At 42.1% G+C, this 16,809-nt stretch overlaps 1 protein-coding gene and 1 long non-coding RNA gene across 6 annotated transcripts; both read left to right on the top strand.

Annotated features, from left to right (window-relative positions):
* The first annotated feature begins 4 nt into the window (after positions 1-4).
* On the top strand, positions 5-15,147 carry LOC116930724 (synaptosomal-associated protein 25). 5 transcript variants are annotated; one of them, XM_045168562.1, is made up of 8 exons: positions 5-155; positions 4,943-5,051; positions 10,086-10,127; positions 11,628-11,676; positions 12,136-12,253; positions 12,424-12,552; positions 12,666-12,810; positions 13,442-15,147. In XM_045168562.1, exons 2-8 carry the CDS (start codon positions 4,971-4,973, stop codon positions 13,508-13,510), a joined length of 633 nt encoding a protein of 210 aa, XP_045024497.1. In that variant the 5' UTR covers positions 5-155; positions 4,943-4,970; the 3' UTR covers positions 13,511-15,147. The 5 variants fall into 5 exon arrangements, with proteins under 5 accessions (XP_045024497.1, XP_045024498.1, XP_045024495.1 ...); XM_045168563.1 differs by lacking the exon at positions 11,628-11,676 and adding an exon at positions 10,788-10,836; XM_045168560.1 differs by lacking the exons at positions 5-155; positions 4,943-5,051 and adding exons at positions 7,959-8,481; positions 12,973-13,064.
* LOC123469488 lies at positions 5,060-7,784 on the top strand. The gene is made up of 2 exons (XR_006642743.1): positions 5,060-5,945; positions 6,006-7,784. It is a non-coding gene; the product is annotated as an uncharacterized LOC123469488 (long non-coding RNA).
* Positions 15,148-16,809: the final 1,662 nt, after the last annotated feature.

Here is a 16,809-nt window from a genome sequence, read left to right as displayed (position 1 = left end):
CTCCTATGCTTATCCTCCTTGGAGCTTCATTATTACGTCTGCTTGGGCGGTGACGTACTGGTCGGTCGTAGCCACTTCTAAAGTATCCATCGTATTTAGTTGTGTGAAAACGAAAACACCGAAAACCTTCGTCTTAGATTTCATTCAAAATTCAGGTAAGTTTTGCTTTTTTACGCGGTTAGCATTCATCTGTTTTTGTGCAGGGAAACGTTTTGTAGTCATAGTAACAACAACTGCCTGCATTGTCTTTGTTTAGGTAAAGCAAAACTTTAATACTGTTAAGCATCAGAAGTTCTGATTTACCAGCTCTCTCTGACTCTAGTTTTATCAAACCAAGATGCACTCTTACTAGACAACTGGCATAGGTTGTCATTTCCAAAGTTAGACCCTACCCAGATTGCAGTAACCTATCAGCGAGAGCAGCAGTAGGGATGAGGGTTCATAACAGTTCTCTGTCAAAAATTTTTAGCTGTTTGGTATCTCTTTTTCTAATTGACTTTTGACTTACACTAATATACTGTTGATGGTTCTGTTTCATGCAGGAACATTTAAACAAGAGAGTTATCCTGCCTTATCTTGTATTTAGTTTTAAATAACTTACAGTTCTTAATTAGATTTGTTTCATTCTGAAGCTACGGAAACAAACATTTCTTAAAAACTAGAAAAATGACTTGAGTTGTAAATACTGTAGACCATCTTTGGGTTTTTATGGCAAACTTTCAGGTTTTTTTATTTACTTGTTAATCAATATGGCCAGTTGATGGGATCGTGGAACAGTAAATCTAGTTGGTGCCTTGTTCTGTTGTTTCATAATTGTAGGTGTACACATTGATTGCCATTGATGGAATACTTTTTACATGAATCATGGACCAGAATATTTTATATCGTGGTTCTTCATGTCATTTGTTCAAAGTTAGCTCTATTTCCTTTCCGAAGAATTTTGGCATCCGTTAAGTCACGTTTTCTTTCAAATTGCTGTTTCATTTATGAATGTAGAAGAATGAAACGATAAGCAATTCGAATCGAAAAACAAATTTTTTCAACTAGCGTTCATTATTCTCCATGTTACTCCATTTCAGCATCGAACTATAACGGATGGAATAAACGAGCTTGGGCAAAGGGAACGTGACAGTAGAAATGGGTTCGGATGATTACGTGTGAGAGGGATCACATCGTGACGCAGAGAAGTGGGCAATGAGTATCGAAGATACACTTTTTTCTGCGCAGTTCTTTTTCCATCATCAAATGTGTAGCCTTTTTCGCCTCCCATAGGCTTTCACATCCTTCTTTAAAAATTTCTTCTTCAAAAATTTGTTCTGGCTGCTACCCAGGAGTTGAAATATTATATCTGATATTGTGGCGATGCAAAAAAATTTTGCAGACAGTGGTATTACGATTGTATGCGAGGCTTACCAACGGGTAAACTGGTAGGTTCGCAGTAGCAATCAGTCGCACCGGAGGCCGTATTTTTATTTTACTTTTTTTATGTAGACGACGATACTTTTTCCCATTATGCACGGATTACTTGGCGTTTTTGTCAGTACAGCTCTAACGAAAAAGACATATTTCCCGGCTGGTATTTGGGAAGTTTAGCATAAAAACAGTCTGTCCTCAGTTGACCGCATCTCAACTGTGTGAGGTAAGATTGACCAAACTATATTGTCAATCGCACCTTATTCGCTTGCCGAAAGTGTTTGGAAAAGATAAATGACGCCAACGGAGGGACATCACTAAATTTTAATCATATATGCTATAGATCGATATAGACCAGTGATTATTGACGGCCGTACGGATTTTTCGTTTCTACTCCAAATATTTTCCCTGTCTCAAGAGATTGGGCAGGGCGAATTTCTCCCTCTCATTGTCTGGCGGACAACTTGTGTAAATTTTATGGGCTTACTGGCAATATCAGTATTTATTCAAAATTGAATCGGTTGATTAAGTTTTAGTTGATGTCCTGTCACCTATTTGTCCCATCGAAAATATAATACTCAATAAAATTGACGTTGTCCCCAGCAATACGAACGCCAGTCCACCAGGCCTACGTTTACTAATACTAATCATTCAAGTACCCCTGTAATACTCCTAGGATGGACAAAATTATTCCATCTTCAGCAACACAACACATAATTGTCATTCTTAAACTTGATATCTGGTCGCCCAGACTCGTCTCTTGGTATAGCTTGGTCTGGTCGTAGTGTTTTCCGTTTTTTCGTTAACGCGATGGTCTATTGATAAAAATCTGTAGTCAGGTAACACACTGTTGATTAGCGAAAAGATTGCACACAATTTGAAACGTCATGATTTCCTTATCTCTTTACCTTGTTAATCCATCTTGTTGTCCAGAAAAACAATTTACTGCCCTTTGTTTATGTTGACTAACAAGAAGTGAGCAGATCTTACGGTGGGTTTAGTACACACATTCAACACGAAGCAGTAATACGAGAGCTTGCCCACTCCCCCCCAGCTATTGATCCGCATGGTACTAAGGAGTTCTTACGCTACCCCCTCCCCCCCTTCCATCTAGAGCGGTTCTTCTTGCCTTTGCAATCTCTTTGTTAAGTCCATGCATAGCTCTGTTTCGCTGCTTCATCGTAGGTTCCAGTGCTTGCCTTTCGCCGCCCACCCATCTGCGTGATAAGACCACGCTTGTATTAGCATAGTTTGCATTTGGATTGCAGTCAAACAAAGGACGAATAGAAACCCAATGGGATGCCAAATAGGCCAAGATGTGAAGTTTTTCTTGTTATGTGAAACAGAATCCCGAAATGAACGGGGATTTGATCTCCTGGAAAACCTTCGAGTGAGTTGAGTTGGGTTTCCTAGTCAAAACAGGCAAAATGGCTTCTACCACGTCATTCAGCAATTGTAAGAGGGGGGGGGGGACAATATACAAAAGATGGTGGCGTGATTTTCGTTCAGTTCGCACCGTCTTCTCTCCTTGCTCAAATCTGAAATCGACCATTGTCTCGAATAAAAAAGAAAAAAAGGCAGTGTCAGGAATGTTAGTTTTTAACGGGGTTGTTAACCGCACCGACCGATGACACAATGCTGGCTGGTGACAGCCATTATTTAGTGGTCCTTGAAATGCGCTTAAGCATTGATGTTTCCGGAGAACAATAACGAAAATTCCGCCCGTACATTTATTTAGTTCGCAATCAGAAGTGCAATAAGTAGCAGGTTAGCTAAGTTACAAGATAAACTCAAATCTGTCACGATTTAAAATGCTAAATAGGTGCAATGTCATGCTTCTACTGATGTCACTGCCCATTTCAATTCTTTTTTTGTAGCGACCCATTTCCCTTTCGGCAGGATATGCTCGTTTTATACGTATACTGTATATGTATATATTTTCCATACACTGTAATTTGACACTTTTGTTCTTTTCCCTTGATTTCTGATTCTTTAATCGGAATTGGGTGGATGGACTGGCCAAGTTTGTACACGTGTCAGTGTACCGCAATCGGGGCAATCCATCGACTTGGCATCGTCATCTTCACAACCCTATTTGGCAAGCTAGCCGCCAGTTTGCGTTGTTGTAAGGGTGCTGGATGGGAAGCCGGTACTGTCGATGTACGCACTGGATCTAATGTTGTTCGGCGTTGCGCCTGTGTATTTGTCGGCCAGATAAAAGGCGTGGAAAGACCACCATGGGGGAGAATGCGACTTGGGATGGATGCGGGACGACCTTCGCTTAGACGCCTCACAATGATGCCAAAGAACGATCAACTGGAGGGGGGATCAATGAAAATCAATATAGTCTACATTGCACGCTTCTGCATAGCACCCCCAATGTTCCCGCGTGAATTTTCCGTCATCTTTCCCATTCGGGAATCATCCATTAATAAAAGATAGGATTAACCTGAGGTCTAAAAATAACTAAGGTGTTGACTGAACCGTACAATTCGACTGCGAAGACAAGTCCTGTTACTACATGTTTTCAGACATCGAAGCTCTTGAAGGTAAAAAAGAAAACTGCTGATTAAGGAAGATTCTGCTGTTCAGAGTGTCCTGTACCCCTGTAGATCGATAACGGCGCCATTACACAGCGTAACATGTGATTTTTCAAGTAAACGCCAGTTGCTATCGCTAGGTGGCCTTTGACTGACATCGGAGCGTCCGTAACTTGGGATGGTAGAAAAATCGTTATATAGTCACTTAACACAATATCGTATTTCTCACTAAATTGCCTTTCTTGCCGACGTTTTTGTTTCTTTGCCTGTGAGCTAGCTCACGAGGACTAGCTGGCGTCAACACCAGGGTATTGTCGATGTTTTGCATTTTACGTATCCAGAAAAGAAAAAGGAAAAAGAACTTATGCTTGGCTACTTGGAAGATCTTTTCAGTACGTTAAAATGAAGCATTGTTGCAACTCACATTGATTCAAAGTGCAGTTAATTAATTTTTGCGTAAAGACGAAAAGAAAAAAGATAGATGAAAGAGATCGTTTTCGTGTCATTGTCTGCTGTATGCTCACCATAGAGCATCTGCTAAACCGCAACCATCCTTGCGTGCAGCTTTCGCGGTTCGCGTGGTCCCATGCGCATCACCGATCATTCCGACCGGTGGATTGAAACGCTCCGACTCAGACCGCTTTGATGAATTTACGATATCATTTGCGACCTCCGTCAACCAGAGACAGAGGAAGAGGAGAGGTTGGGGCTGTAGTATAGACGGCTTGCTTGGCTACCGTGGGGAAGGTGGCGGAAGGAGGAACTAAATGTAAAGAGACGTTCGAGCAATAAATACCAGGATGGCAGCCATGTTCGGTACTTACAAACGCGTTGCCGGATGAGAAAAATTCGAGTCGGACACCTCTATAGCCTCAATGCCTTAAAGCGCACAGCGTCGGGAATAAGAATAAATCTGGTTTACCTTTTTTGTTGTTGTTGTCGGCTTCTTTTAAATTCTAATCTCTTCACAATTTTGTGTTTCGTTACAGGTGACTAACCGTAAAAGGTGTTAAAAAAATGGCAACTGCAGCGGAAAATGGTGCTCCCAAAACGGAACTGCAGGAGTTGCAGATGAAATCCAACCAAGTCACCGATGAGGTAAAGTGTCAGTTGGTTTTTCCTTGGTTAGACGACGGTGGTTTCACTTTAGCCGATGCCCCCTATCCAATTGCACCATAATGTGTAAGAAGAAACAAGTCACTGAATCGCCGGCAACTAAAAGAAGGGGCAACGATTCCACTCGGACATTGAATGTCACCAACATTCAAGAGGCAAGCGCGCGTCCAATTTCGCTACCGATATTGAAAGTCACAACCATACGTCAGAATGCGCGTAGGAGTCGATACCGCCTGCCATATCCAGTATATAAATTGATCGCTTATACTTAAGTGAATGTGCGCTGACATTCTATTCCATACGTTAGCCAAGCGCGTAGACAAGCGTGGGTTATATTTAACCGTGTAGGAGTACGGCTGTTGCGGAAAAGTCAGTTTTCGCCATACCTGGTAAAAGTTTGCCAGCGTCTAGAGTGGCAAGATTGATGCCAAGAGCCCATTGCAAAGCAACGATATTGCCTAAGTGAAATGTTGAAATGTGGCTGCAAGGAAAGGCCGGCCTAGTCCGTTCGGCGTAGTTCGCGTTGAATTGTAGGAGAAAATAAAGCGCGTAAGTGCGCCAGACTATAGTTCGAAATTCGATAACTGCGTGAGACAGGATGCGCGCGGGCGCGTTGTGTGTCGCTTTTGCCTGCGTTTTCATCAAAGGCTCGTGCCTGGACGACTGAATTGTTTCTGCCAGTCCTTTAACGCCTTTACGTCGTCCTAACGTTTGTGGATTAGGTGTGCGCGTGAACGGGCCCAACTCGATGCAAACGCGCTGCATCAGTTGACGATTACACCTTGCGCCTTCTCCATTCCGTCATTCCGTCTCGGTAGATTGACTAACTCTGTAGCAATTCAACGAGCCTGTTGACAGTCGGACAAAACTGTCCAGGTTGGCCTCACTGATTGTCCTGGGCGCAGAAAATTACTTAAAAACAGTTTTTGGAAGTAGGATTTGATCGAGAAAAACGGGAAAAGGAAGGACCCGTGCCAACCAATTTACCTGCAAGGGCGACCGAAAGGGACTAGCGGTGTCATCGGACAGGTGCGCCGCTACGGAGCAGCCTGTTTCCGCCGTCCTGAATCGATCCGCTCATCCTTAGTCCCGGAGAAAAAGTACTAGCCGACTAAGTTCCAGAGAAGGCACAGTTTCGTTTCGGACGGGCTGCATCGTCTTGGTCTCTCCTTGGATTTGTCAAGAGAAACGAAACGAAAAGACAAGAAGACCAAAACGAAGCGAGGCGAAGATGCGCTGTTACGTTTCTTAAGCGCTTTCGCTTCTTACTCACCAACGTGATATTCTAATCGACCGTCGACGTCGTGACTTGACGTTGTTAAGTTGTCGGTTGTTTCACTGCTTGTTTGTTTTGAATACTGCCATTGTAGGCGTATCGATCGTCCAAAGGTAAAAGAGGAAGTGGGAGTTAGTAGAGAAAGTCTTCTTCTTCTTCTCCTCCTCCTCATCCTCCTCATCCTCCTCCTCATCCTCCTCCTCATCCTCCTCATCCTCCTCATCCTCCTCATCCGCTTGTGACTCGCTCGTTGACGAGCTGTCCAAAGTGTCACGTAGTTCGACGACCGTGACATACGTGCTCAGTCACATTTTTGTGCACGGCCTTTGTTCCAAACACTTTCCCGGTGTCTTCTTCATTAGTCTATCCTCGGGTGCATCCTTGTCTTCGATCAGGTGGCATCATTCTCTTTGTCGATTGAAATTGTTGAGTGATAGCCTCAATCATCCCTCTTTCTTCTTTGGTGATTGCGCCTTCTTCATTTACCTTTCCCTATCCCAGTCACAAGCGCAGACATTTGGAACGACTGCAACGCAAGAAACCGGATGGATCAATCTTAGAAACTCGGCCGTTGCTGTTTGGTTCTAATCCTCGGGGCAGAAAAGAAAAAGAATCGAAAAAGAAAGAAAAAGAAGAGCCGGCAGACGACGATAATAGAAACATTCACCTGAAGAAACCATCGTTCGACCAATGGAAGACGGAAGTCTTGTCTTCTCTACTCTATTGACTGAAATCTCTCCGTCTGGTCATACTAGTTGAACTTTTAGCCGCGGGTCGCCTGTCGGACGGAGATAGAAGTCGCCAATTTGTCGTCTTTCTTTGTCGCTTTCTATTCGGATTGTTTCTCACCAGCACCGATATTGGCCAAAAAGCCTGTCTGCTGGCCGGAACCTCTAATAACTAGTTTATCGAACCTGCTTACCGAGCTTTGGCCTTTTGTTTGCATTACGTGCGACTCTCCGTTTTCCCCAACAATCGTATTGTTGATGCTATGAACCTTGCTCAAGTTGCCGTTCTGTATAGCCTTCCCTCTTCCCTACTTCTATTCTCGGCTATCGTGTGACGCGCTGATGTATTTCCCCGACCGTTGGCCAGTCTATTCAACTGTTATTCTCACAACTTTATCTTTGCGTGTGACGTTCGTCTTTCGATAGTTATTACCGCTATCCTTGGTCGAAGAGGCAACGCCGGGTCAAACCCCGACAGACTCTCAGCACGAACGGTTGGAACGTTTCGCCATTGGACTTTTGGCCAGTGGTTGATAGTCTGGTCGCGTGCTTTGCGTCACACGTTTCTCCACAACTGACGTTTTCATCGTATGCCATTGGCTTGTTTGGCTTTTCGGCTGCCTCTCTGTTGGCTCGACTATTTCTTCGTACGACAGAATAAAACAAGAAAAGAAAAGAAAAAAAAAAAGTCTACATCTAATAAAAAGGAAACAGATAAGCAAAAATAGTTTGACTTTCTCGAAATTGTGTAGAAAGAGGAGGTAGGGCGTCGGCAAATCAATTCTGGTTTGGGACGTTGGACTCTAACCAGCGACTAGGACGTCAAACTCAAGCCACAACAAAAGAGAGAAAACTGCGGGTCGCTTACCCGACGGAATTGTCTAGACGACTGCAAGTATAGTCGTGTGGAAGTGCCTCTTTTCGTCACCACAGGTATGGATCGCGTAACCAAGGGAAACGATGACTCCAGTGACTTTACGTGTGTTCTAGCTTTCCGTCGCCGTTCACCATCATCATCGCTATTGCGGCACTGATACGCACGCCAACACCAACTGATACTTCACTGTGGATAAGGTTACCGTCGATTGATCATCCGATTCAAAGTGTCATTCAAGAACAAAGCGATTGTTAGCGCTGTGTTTTGTTTGAGCCGAGTCTACTGGAAATCGGGGACCGCCGGAATCTGACCGCCTGGCACTTAGAAAACCGAGAGCAGAAAACACGTGCATTTCACCAAGCCTTTGCGACCTGCAATACGACCATGGGAGTCGAAGCGGCACCAGGTAACAAGAGCAAAGGCTCTTCGATTGTCAAAGGATCCACCGATCCCAAGAACCCACCGACTAACCCACCCGTTCGCCAGTTTGCCAATCAGCTCCAGCAAGACATCGAGGATGTCACCGTCGAGGTGATTATGGATACCCCTTTATCTCACACCTCGTTTCCGCGCACCCAATCCCCCTTGTATGTGACACAGCGTATGAGGTAGGCTTAGCAAGCCTCGTGCCTCATGACCAATGAAAATCGGGATGGGCTGTGGCTACTAATGGCATGCCAGCCTCGTGCCCCGGGGATTCTTTTGTTTTGCTTTTGGTTGATTGTAGTACGTTGATGGTGATGACCATCAGCCTCTTTGCACAACATGCAATCCCCAGTGATGCTCTCACCCATTTTCGACTGCGTACTTGAAGAGAAATGACAAATTGTTGACGAAGAAAAAAGGCCAGTCAATGATGTGAAGATGATTCGGAGGCTGAGTGGTGTTAACGATTAGGCATCAGGCACATATCTAGTCCCGTGCCAATCCGTAATTGGCTGTGTCCATTCGCTGTAGATAAAAGAACATATGGATTTAGATTTTTTTTTGTTTTGGTTTTTTGTGTTTTTTAGCTTTTTGGTTTTGTTTTGTTTTTGGGACTTTTTTTTTGTGTGTGCCATGGTTGTCTCCGTAGCCGCCTCCGCTTCCATTTTTAGAACACCTTTCTTCTTTCTGCCTTGTTCGCATGGTTGGAATAACCTTCAGCCTTATTTCAAAGGCGCCGATATAAGCAGCGATAACGGCGCGAGACAAAAGATGCGCTTGGGCGAGAACGTCAGAATGTCGCCGAGCCTTGTTGGCCTGTCGGTCTGTTTCGTCATTGTCACTAGTCTTGTTCGGCTACCCATTTTCCTTCGATGAACCGGCGTTACCAATTTTTTTTTTTTTTTTTTATTATTATTTTATTTAATAGTTGGCCTTTTCCCTTTCCCTTTCCCTAGCCATGTCATGTCTTATTGTCTGTACCTTGAACACGCAATGAGGTCGAATCCTTCCATGTACCTTCGTCATCGTGTTTTCCGTGCACGTAAGTGTCCCTAATGTGGCCTTATACTGTTGGCCAACTACCGAGGCCAACGCCCTTCTATTTTATTAATCTACGCTCATGAATTTATCATCATTCCTCAGTAGCGTACAGACGCCTACGCCTGCCTTTCGTCCTCGTTCTTTCACTGCTCAATGCATTTTCCCCGTCGTCTGAATAACATCGCGGCTTTTGTTCAGAGAGCCTACATAAAGCTAGGCTATATTTTTCAATTTCCCCCAGAAGATCGGTCGTTTTTTTGTTTAGTGACTAATTCCGTCACTTGGAATTTCGTTTGCACTATATTAGAGTAGCTGCGTGTCTTCACCGACAAGGTTTACACCAGGTTGACCTATAGCAAGGTTATATCTAGAGGCTATCGTGTTTTATCTTCGTTGAACGTTTCACAGGAATCGAAATCGCACTTCTTTTTCATCCATCCGGGCTGATCCTCATAGTATTTTCTGTAGCTCACAAGTGGTTTTCAACTCAAGAGTTGACTATGACGTATTTCGTAATAAGTTAAGTAAACTATCGTTGCCTTTAAATTTGCAAAAAAGTGAACCCATCGTCTGTCAACCTGCTTTTGTTATGTAGATCAGCCTTGTTTATGCAATTTGCTAGCCTACAAAATCAATTAATCAATGAATGTTTTTGTTTATTTTTCAAGTCGTTGGAGAGCACTCGTCGGATGATGCTGCTGTGCGAAGAGGTAAGTTGAGAAATTTAAGTTGGGGGGGTAGTTTTAATACCTGGTAGTGATGTTTCCCTGGTTTGTCGGATGTGTGGCACTCAATGAACGGAAGTCCTCGCGAGTGACTAGTGGGAGAAAACGTGTGTAGAATAGAGCCGTGTGACACCTGTGGTGTTATCCTCCCACGCATGGAAAGTACCAAGTTTGGAGCCACGGTGCATCGTTTTGCGCCATCCAAACTAAATTTTCGCTCGTGAAGAAGAGAAGGGCAAAGTGCAGACGTTCAAATCATACGGCCTAGTGCTCTCTATTGATTTTTGCATACTGGCGCAGGGTCTGCATTGTTCTGATTTGGTATTCGCACAGCGCGAACATCGTTAAAACTTGAACCAAACATTGAGCGTAGAGGTATTGCTGTTATCATTTCAGAAATACATAAATCTCTGCACTGCTTTGTGTCCCGTTAGCGCCCGAATCAATCATGCGAATTCTCAAGTAAACTGATAAAACTTAACAATGCAAAGAAAAGTTTGAGAGGAAGCAGCAAAACTTGCAACGCATTTAACTTTTCAATGGTACTAGCTAACACCGATGGCTTGACACTGTTTGTTTCATTTCTAATGTCGTTGTTTCGGTATGTCACGCCAACGAGTCGCCATTGATTCTTTGTATTTGTAGAGCAAAGAGGCCGGCATTCGGACACTTGTGGCGTTGGATGACCAAGGAGGTACATAGACATGTCTGCGCAATAATATTTCTGTTTTTTTTTTTCTGCTAAAGTTTGGCGTCTTTATTGCAATGTCAATATCGAAAATCAGTTAGCCTCCGTTCAAAGAAAACCTTCAGTTTGATTCTTGTTATCTAGCTGTATCATTTCAGCTTGAATTAGCGTTGTCGTGCATGTTGTCGCATTTTTGCGAATTTCTGCTTCACTGGGCGCATTTAGTTTCATATGAATGCCGTCGACGGATTTATTGCTAGTAACTTCCTTTTGTTCCTTTACGGAACTATCACTCGTGGTTACGATGAATGCTCGTGGTTGCCTGTTGGGTTGGGATAAAAAAAGGCATGGTCTCAAAGACCACAATAATCACCAATAAATTGTTATCTTTAGCAGAGTCCATGAATGGGACGAAACGGTGATGCATTAGATCGCCATTGCTTGGTTCCGTTAGCCGTCAGAAAATGATTCGTTCTAGACCATTTTTTTTACTTTTGACTACATTTATTATTTTTTTGTTATATGAATTTTGGTCTTATTTATCGATCACGATAGCTCAACTTGATTTGGGTTTCTTTCCACCGACGGGGATGTACCGATTACTAGATGTAGTATTTTGCCGTATTGTCGATTTTTTTTTTTTTTATAGTTGTATCTTTTTTTTTTTTTTTATAGTTGTATCTTTTTTTTTTTTTTCATTTATCATTTGTTTCATATAATTTCAGTTCTGCTCGTAATTTTTGTTTTATTCTATAGCTTTTTGAGTTTTGTTTTGCCATTTTTTTTCCCCCCCGTAGAGCCAAGATGTTGGTGCCAAAACTCTTGAAAATTTGCACGGACAAGGCGGTAAGATTTTTGTTCATTCTCAGTTTGTCCTTTACTGTTTTCTAACAAAATTAAACAATTTGCCCTTGTTTTAATGCACAAATCCCACTGGGAAGGGCCAAATCTTGTTAGCAGGCCATTTCGTTTTCGATTGGTTTTTGCTTGTTATCGCTTGACACTGCTTGGTTAATCATCGCGCATGGGTTATCTCTCGTGCAGCCTTTTAAAAAATTTATGTTAAGATACTTTAAGAGAGCTGTATGCGTTCATTTAACATTTGCATCCCTCATTTTAAATTGGAAATCACAAGCTTTCCTCAAGAATATTGAGACAATTTTAGCATGCTTACCATTTTAGTTCTTGCACTGGAACAATTTCGCTTTTTGTTGTGTGTTCATGGCTACATGTCTTGAGTCTTATCGGCTATAATATCATTACTGTTATGTTAATCCAAGCTTTATAATTAACACACAAATACAGAACAACTGGACCGCATTGAAGAGGGTATGGACCAAATTAATGCGGATATGAAAGAAGCCGAGAGTAATCTGGCAGGCATGGAGAAGTGCTGCGGGCTGTGTGTCCTTCCCTGCAACAAGTGAGAGCTTTAGCCAATACGTTTTTTTCCTTCCATTATTTCTCGTTTGTAGGCAGTAGGGTCGGGAGAGGGGTTTACTTAACAAGGATGTTTTTGCATTGGTGAATTCAAATGTGAACGGGTGTGAGCGTCATAATAATGATTTGGCATTTTCTTTGCCTCGTTTCCAGATCGTCGCAATTCAAGGAAGATGAGGGAACGTGGAAAGGCAACGACGATGGTAAAATAGTCAACAATCAGCCAACTAGGGTCATGGATGACCGCAACGGAATTGGTCCAGCAGGCGGTTACATTGCCAAGTAAGGCGCAGACTTGCTGAAAGGACTTGCTTTAGCATACTTTTGACAGTTGTTGCTAATTGAGTGTTTTTCCTTGATGCCCGTTCTGTCTGGTTGTGTTTATCTTTGAACAGGATCAGCAAAGACGCCCGAGAAGGTGAAATGGAAGAAAATATGACCCAAGTCAGCACCATGATTGGAAATTTGCGCAACATGGCCATCGATATGGGCTCCGAAATCGAAAACCAAAACAGACAATTGGATCGTATTAACGCCAAGGTAAAAATTAATTTCGCAAGAAAGGCGAAAAAAAAAAAGTATGGTATAGCGCTAAATGTTTATCCCATACGGTTCTATATATATGTATATCTAAATATCCTATATACATATGATGGCAGATTTAAATTTGTGGTAAAATTGTATGGCGATAATCTTGTGCAGGGAACTTCGAACGTCGTTCGTGTCACGGAAGCGAGCCAGCATGCTGGCAAGTTGCTGAAATAAGCTCCCGATTGACGAAACGAACATGTGCAGTACGGACGTTAAGACACATATATTAAATCCTTAGAAATGACCCGCGGTTCTTTCCTAGTTTTGACCGTTTTGTTTTGTTTTTGTTTGTTTTTTTTTGTTTATTCAATTTGTTTTTTTTTTCTGCTTATTTTGCCGCTTTTGCAGACTTTGCAATCGGAACAGCTACGATTTAGAGATATTGTAGCCATTTACTGCGTAATATTCGAAAATGCAATCATTGAACTGCCATGCGATAACCTTAGATTTGCGGGTCGCGTTCCCCCCTTTTGGGAGAAAATTGCTGTTGTAGAACAGCGATGATAAATCTTGTAGGCTAGAGGCACTTCCCTAACACTTGGTTTAAAATTGATCCTACTAATTTCACTATCATTTTCAGGGCGAATCCAATGAGAACAGGATAGGTGTCGCCAATCAACGTGCTGGACAATTACTCAAGAAGGCCTAAGGAAATTCATTAATGGACGGAAATTAACTCTACAAAAGGGAAGAAAAACAAACAGAAAGCTGTCTTTGTCTACCGGTGCGGAAAAAAAAAAGAAAAATAGGTGGATAAAAAAAGAAATAAAAGGATTCTGACTTTGTTTATGTTTCTGATATCACAGTATTTGTTTTATTTGAACATGTCGCTTTCGGCGGCATCTTACGATAAGTGCTTGACAACTTCTTACTTACGACCGTATCTAGTTGTATTTCTCCTTGTATCGATTCCGTTTCCAAATTTGTGCAATAACGCTTCCGACCACGAATTTTCTAAAATCAAACATCACAATTAATTTTTTTTTCCTTTTTTTCTTCCTTTTCTTTCCCTTCCCGATAGCACTCTTGGCTTGTGAACCCCTTCGTTGTTTGGTTTCATTTTTCAGTTTCTCCATGTGCTGTCTGCCGTTTAAGTTATCCCAATTTTTACATGTACAGTTCATGTTCCTGTGGCTTTTGTATTTGCTCGTGGCTGGACAACAGATGCTTCGTTTTCTTTTTTTCTTTCTTTTCAATGTTTTTCCCTCTTTTTTTTTTTTTTTTTTTTTTTTTTTTTTTTGGAACTGCAAGGCGTTAGATTTCCCGTGACTCGATACCGTCTGAAGTCCCTTTGACCTGATACATTTTCGTTGGTTCCTTGTTCACAAGTTCGTCCATCTCCAAACTTTCGTTTTTTGATTGATGAGCGCGCCAGTTAGATTTTTTTTTTCACCCCTTTTTTCTTTTTCTTTTGTTTATACCGAAACTGCATTTACTTTACGCTAGCCTTAGACCTCCTCTCCGGTTGTGGACGCACAATCCTGCTAATTAGGAAAAAAAAAAGAAAAGGAAAGAAAATGTTCCATAGCAATTGGAAACCTTCCTTGTCCATGATTGGCAGAAAGAGAAAAAGTCGGTTAGTCGGATACCTTTGCCAAAGAAAAGTCATTGCTAGGTTGGGAGGAGGAAAAAAAATGGGTTTGCAAAGAGGAGGGAAGAAGCGGCACTTTGACAAGTTTCAGTTTTATCTCCTTTGTTTGTTGTGATAATCGAAAACAAAAATTCAGTAATAAGTTACGTGAAGGACTTTCTTTTGGGTCATCTGCATGACGTTCGTTACATCGAAATACGGAGAATCATTATGTGCTACGTGAACCGACTCAACTGAAGATGCAAAAGAAAAAGCGAAAAACAAAACAAACAAAAAAAACCAAACAATAACAGAACAAGAACGACTGGGACATTTTAGCTAGTTGGGCGTGGTTTTGCTATCGCTGAGAATTCTGGTCGGCTGTTTCATCTTTTTCATAAGCATAGTCTCTTTTCTTATAGTCCATTTTTTAAACTATGTGTCTCTCATTAATCCGTTTACTTGTGTCTAGATGTTGATATTAGTTTATCTAGCTTTAGCCATTCCTGATACAACTCCATTATTATTGCTCTCTATTCTTAACCTCCCTGGCCCAAACGCAACCAGCAACCGTTTATACACACTTCAATATCGTCTTGTTGGTTTTCTGTTTTCTTACGAAATATTACTCCAAGGTAAAAGTGGCGGTAGTGGTACTCCTCTCCACGCTGTTTGTACTTGCTGGTTATAATACTATAATACACATTTAGACCTTACAGGTCAGATTGTTCTTTTTATTCGTGTTTTTTTTTTTTTTCTATTGGACCAGGAGTTAACAATCGTGAGCGTCTAGAATGAGTCGACGGTGAAGAAATACGACGAAGCCGGCCTTTTTATATTTCCATTAATGTGTCGTTTGCTATTGCGTCTGCCGTATCAATAACGAGCCAGCTGGCTTATTCTAGGCATTGACGTCTGCGTTTAAACCAGCGTCAGCTGCCGTTCAAGGTGTTCTGTAGAAAAGCATAGTCTTTGACAAACGATTGTGCCAGCGTGTTGCTTCGTCACTAAGAATTAACCAACATCACGTTCTTCTAGTCCTCGTTGAATAAACGTGGCGATAAAAATGGACATTGATAGTTAGTTGTTTCAGTCATCCTTGCAGCTTATTAGAGAGCATTACAGAACGATTGACTATTTTACTATGCCTAATTATCTTTTTAATTTTTGTATGTAAAACTCCTTCATGTTAAAAAATGTTGAAACTCTTTACTTCAAAGTGGAAGTGGTATCCTATATGGGTTCCTGTTAGTTAAAAAATACAAAACAAAAAAACTGTAACCAGTTGAGAAGAAGGAATGATTTTTGTTTTCCCTTTTTATTATCACACACACTCTCGTCGCTTCAATGATCCGAAAACTGGTTAACCGACGCTGAGCCTGTTTGTGTATATACATTCGAATGTGTTTTATAGGATTCTAAATGACGCTAAAGTGCTCGTTTATTTGTTACGTTTTTTATGCGACCAAGATCCCGACGTAACTGTGCACTATTGCTTTAAAAGTGTCTCTGTAATGTTGAAGAATGGCGTTGATGTATATTCCGTGGGTTTGTTGAAGCGCAGCAAAGTTGGCTAGGCAACTTAGACGGGAGCAGCTCGGGAATTTGCAGCATCTGGGTCTCGGAATCTCAACTATATACCGTCAAACAGCTATATGGCTGTGGAGGGGAAGTCAACAAGGGGGAGGCGGAAGAATGTTAGTCACTAGTCATTGAAAGTAAATTTCTAACCATACCACAGGAGCGGTGCAGGAAAGTTGGTGACAGAACCAATTGTCGGTATTTTTTAAACCGTCCTCGCGCATGTTGAATCGCTCAATGTCGCCATTCATTCGGTAATGTGTCATTTTCCATTCGCTCGTGAATATGCACGCAGTACTCTTTAAATGGTGTTCGTCGACATCTATTTTATCGCTGTATCGCCATTTTGGAATCGAATCAAATCTATTGCATTTGCATTTTAAATCAAGGTAAAGGCGTGGGCTTCTTTTCTGAATTCACTGCATCCTGGATGAGCTTTCCTGCCTGATGCAATACCGTGAGTTACAGCATGCGCTGTGAATAAAGCGCAACCAGTAGCCGCCATTTTATCATGCGAAGCCCTTTGTTGTGTTGGACAGCATTTCTATATATTCCCAGGCCTTTCGGCACAAATAGTTGAACCGAAAACCTTTAGAAAATACGTAGTAAATGAGTTGACTTGGTCCGAAGTTTGGTATCAGCCTCCCAATCGTGTCACCGCAATAATGCGCACGCATAATTCTTGAGTTGTCCGTCGGAGTTGACTAATACTCGACTTACCCCGTGCTGCACCTGTGTTTCCGTCGGTGGACGGTGGGACGGTAAAAAGAGGTGTGACCAGCCTCCCCCCAGCCGTT

This window comes from Daphnia magna, linkage group LG1 (assembly GCF_020631705.1).
Source record: "Daphnia magna isolate NIES linkage group LG1, ASM2063170v1.1, whole genome shotgun sequence".
NCBI lineage: Eukaryota > Metazoa > Arthropoda > Branchiopoda > Diplostraca > Daphniidae > Daphnia > Daphnia magna.
The sequence above is the reverse complement of the archived record's forward strand: the minus strand, read 5'-3'. Positions and strand labels throughout refer to the sequence as shown.

Coding starts and splice junctions, on each gene's coding strand:
- LOC116930724 (XM_045168558.1), top strand. CDS start 8,335: ATGGGAGTCGAAGCGGCACCAGGTAACAAGAGCAAAGGCTCTTCGATT. Junction 8,482..10,085: donor TCGAGGATGTCACCGTCGAG/GTGATTATGGAT, acceptor TTATTTTTCAAG/TCGTTGGAGAGCACTCGTCG. Junction 12,254..12,423: donor TGTGTCCTTCCCTGCAACAA/GTGAGAGCTTTA, acceptor CCTCGTTTCCAG/ATCGTCGCAATTCAAGGAAG.